The sequence below is a fragment of the Sparus aurata genome, chromosome 4 (genome assembly GCF_900880675.1).
Source record: "Sparus aurata chromosome 4, fSpaAur1.1, whole genome shotgun sequence".
Classification (NCBI taxonomy): domain Eukaryota; kingdom Metazoa; phylum Chordata; class Actinopteri; order Spariformes; family Sparidae; genus Sparus; species Sparus aurata.
This window is the reverse complement of record NC_044190.1, coordinates 39480796-39483831: the sequence shown is the minus strand read 5'-3', so window position 1 is coordinate 39483831 and position 3036 is coordinate 39480796. Positions and strand designations below refer to the sequence as shown.

General features: G+C 44.0%; 1 protein-coding gene across 1 annotated transcript; it reads right to left on the bottom strand.

The window, feature by feature from the left end:
• Positions 1–347: 347 nt before the first annotated feature.
• LOC115579635 (rano class II histocompatibility antigen, A beta chain-like) lies at positions 348–2740 on the bottom strand. The gene is made up of 7 exons (XM_030413186.1): positions 2671–2740; positions 2186–2458; positions 1216–1429; positions 1054–1121; positions 856–969; positions 727–757; positions 348–684 (listed from the first exon to the last, which is right to left on the bottom strand). Exons 1-6 carry the CDS (start codon positions 2723–2725, stop codon positions 732–734), a joined length of 750 nt encoding a protein of 249 aa, XP_030269046.1. The 5' UTR covers positions 2726–2740; the 3' UTR covers positions 348–684; positions 727–731.
• Between the last annotated feature and the right edge of the window lie 296 nt (positions 2741–3036).

The window sequence follows — 3036 nt, the reverse complement described above, 5'->3', positions numbered from 1 at the left end:
GTCCTACACACATTCAGCTGTCTGCTGCGTCTCTCTCTCCACACACACCAGACTCCATTCACAAAAACACTGATTTAACTACTGTTCATTCAAACTGGACAGAATCAGAGTGCAGCATATTGTGTCTCTGACAGACTGTTGGACTGGACCTGACATCAATATGTTGTGTGATGGTCCTGCTGCTCTGACTTTTTGGACCAGAGTTTAGTCTGAGACCAGATGATTCATAGAAATGAATTAATATGTAAAAAGATGCTGCTGTAAACCAGTGTTTGTATCACACAGCTACATGTGGAGACACGGTGAGACTTCCGGTCTGTGAACATGTGATCAATGAATCCACAGAGTCACAGACTTTGTTTGTTTATTGATCAGAAAATTTCAGTAGAAACAGAGAAACCCAACAATCACCATTAACCAGCCCCAAATGATTCCAGCAGGTTATATCTGACTGAGACAGCACAGCTAGTGAGCCACAGGCCGAGAGAGGAAGCACAGTCCAGACTAGACCTGGTCCAGGACTGCCACAGTCCTCAGAGACCGGACAGTGAAGAGGACAGAGACAGGACAGTCCTGGATCAGGTATAGACCAGCTCAGGATCAGAGGACACATCACCAGAGAAGCAGGTGGTCAGCAGCTCCAGCAGGGGGCAGCGCTGACAGCACATGAAGCTGCTTCAGGACCAGGACCAGGATCAGGGTCAAGATCAAGACCTTGACCAGGACCAGGATCAGTTACTGGGAACCAGAATCCTTCCTGGATTCAAGAAAAGAAGAGACAATATAATCAACCACCACCTGGTGTGAACTCGTTTGAGGGTGTGAACCGGTTTGAGGTGTGAGTTCTGGTCTGACCTCGGGACTTGGTCTTGTAGTAGATGAATCCAGCCAGAGATAAGATCAGACCCAGGATCAGTCCAGACGCTCCAATGGCGATCTTGCTTATCTCAGACTCAGGCATGGATGGGTCTGAGAGACAGACAGGTAGAGAGAGAGACAAGTGAGAGACAGATAGATGAGAGACAAACAGGTGAGAGACAGACAGGTATTTACCCCAGTCAGTAACCAGAGGTTCTCTCAGGCTGGCATGCTCCACCACACAGGAGATCTTCTCTCCAGACCTTCAACACAAAGAAAAACACATCAGTACACACTCTGACTGGACCATGAGGTGAACCTGAACCTGGACCTGACTGTACCTGGAGGTAGACTCACCTAGGTGTGTACTCCAGGTGAGAGTGGATCTGGTAGTACCAATCACCATCTGCCAGCTCATCAGTGGAAGTGACATCAGAGGTGACTTCCTGTCCGTCTCTGAACCAGATCACTTTGATCTGTTTGGGGTAGAAGTCGAAGACGCTGCAGACCAACATCGATCGACCTTTATCAGCATAGGGCGTCGACGAGGTCAACACCACGTACGGCTTAACTGCAACACAGTGACATCATCATCATCACCGTCGTCATTATTATTATTATTATTATTATTATTATCAGTAGCAGCTGCAGTACCAATGTTTGACCAGCAGGCAGCGCCACTGAACACAATGTTTCTACAGAAAGTTTTAAATGTATCAGAAGTGAAGCTGACAGCTGACTGACTACAGTCTGTGTGTTCATGGATCAATAAGTTAATCAATAAGTTGATGATGTTTTAGATGAAGCCTAAGTCTGGCGCTCTTGACAATCTCCTTTTGTCTATATCCAAAGAATCCACAGAGACCAGTAGGTAAACTGGAAATGTTTACTTCAAGAATGCAGGAAAAATACATATCGGGTCCTATATATGTAATGATAGAAAAAAGGAAGAGTGAAAGCAAGAGGTCAAAAAAGTATATGGCTCCACTCACTGCTTGTCCTGACCAACCATAAAATCACATCGTCTACCAAACACTTGCGACAGAGTGACACATTAAAGATGCAGTCTGCACAAAACAAAAATACATCCGTCCACCATAAAATACCACAAATAAACTATAAAGGATCATTTAAGCTGTCCACAAATGTTGAAATAACCCAAACATTTACGTATTGCCTCGCTATAAACAAACCATGTGTATAAAACTGTAAATAATGTAAATATTTTTATCCTTATTCTTTCTAATGAACTTATTCTGTAAACAAGAAAACTCCATTTAGGCTCCTATAGATGTCATGTGTTGGATGTTACAAAACACAGACTCACCTGACTGAGTCAGAACACCTCTGTAGAAACTATCAATGTTGCATTTACAGAATCTCTCCTTCTCAGCTCTCATCACAGCCAGTAGTGGCTTACGTTTGTTTAACTTCTCAGCCACCTTCATTCCGTACTCAGTGAATCCGACATATTCTCCAACTTTGCTGCTGAACCTGAAGAGCTCCACTTTGTTGTAGAGGCAAGAGTTGATGTACTCGATGTCGTTCAGATCAGAGGAGTTAAACACACAATGGATCACTCTCATTTCCATAAATCCATCTGAAGAACAAACAGAATCAGATTAAAGTAAAATCTCTGAAACTGAAGCTTCATGTCACTTAATGCAGATTGATCAGAGTATTGATCAGAGTGTATAGATCAGAGAGTACTGATGAGTTTTTACCTGTTAAATCAGAAAGTATTGATATGTTTTTTACCTGGTTAAATAAAGGATATTGAGTGTATTGATGAGTGTGTGTGTGGTACTGTACCTGCTGTGCAGAGGCTGATGAAGAGGAGGGAGCAGCTGAGAAAGGATGAAGCCATGTTCCTGTGTTCACTTCACAAACACTGACACAGTCGGACTGAGAGCGGCTCTAAAAACACAGCACAGGGTCACATGACCTCATCAGCTGTTACCAGGTAGACGGCTCACTGACACTAACGTCTACACTTAAGGTTTGACCAGCTGTGACCCTCACTGACACGGTCCAGAACCCTGAACGGAGCCAGAACACCCTCATTACACACACACACACACACACACACACACACACACACACACACACACACACACACAGCTGAAGGAAGGTAAAAGACGTGTTGACAGAAGCTGAAGTGTCATCAATGAATGAAGG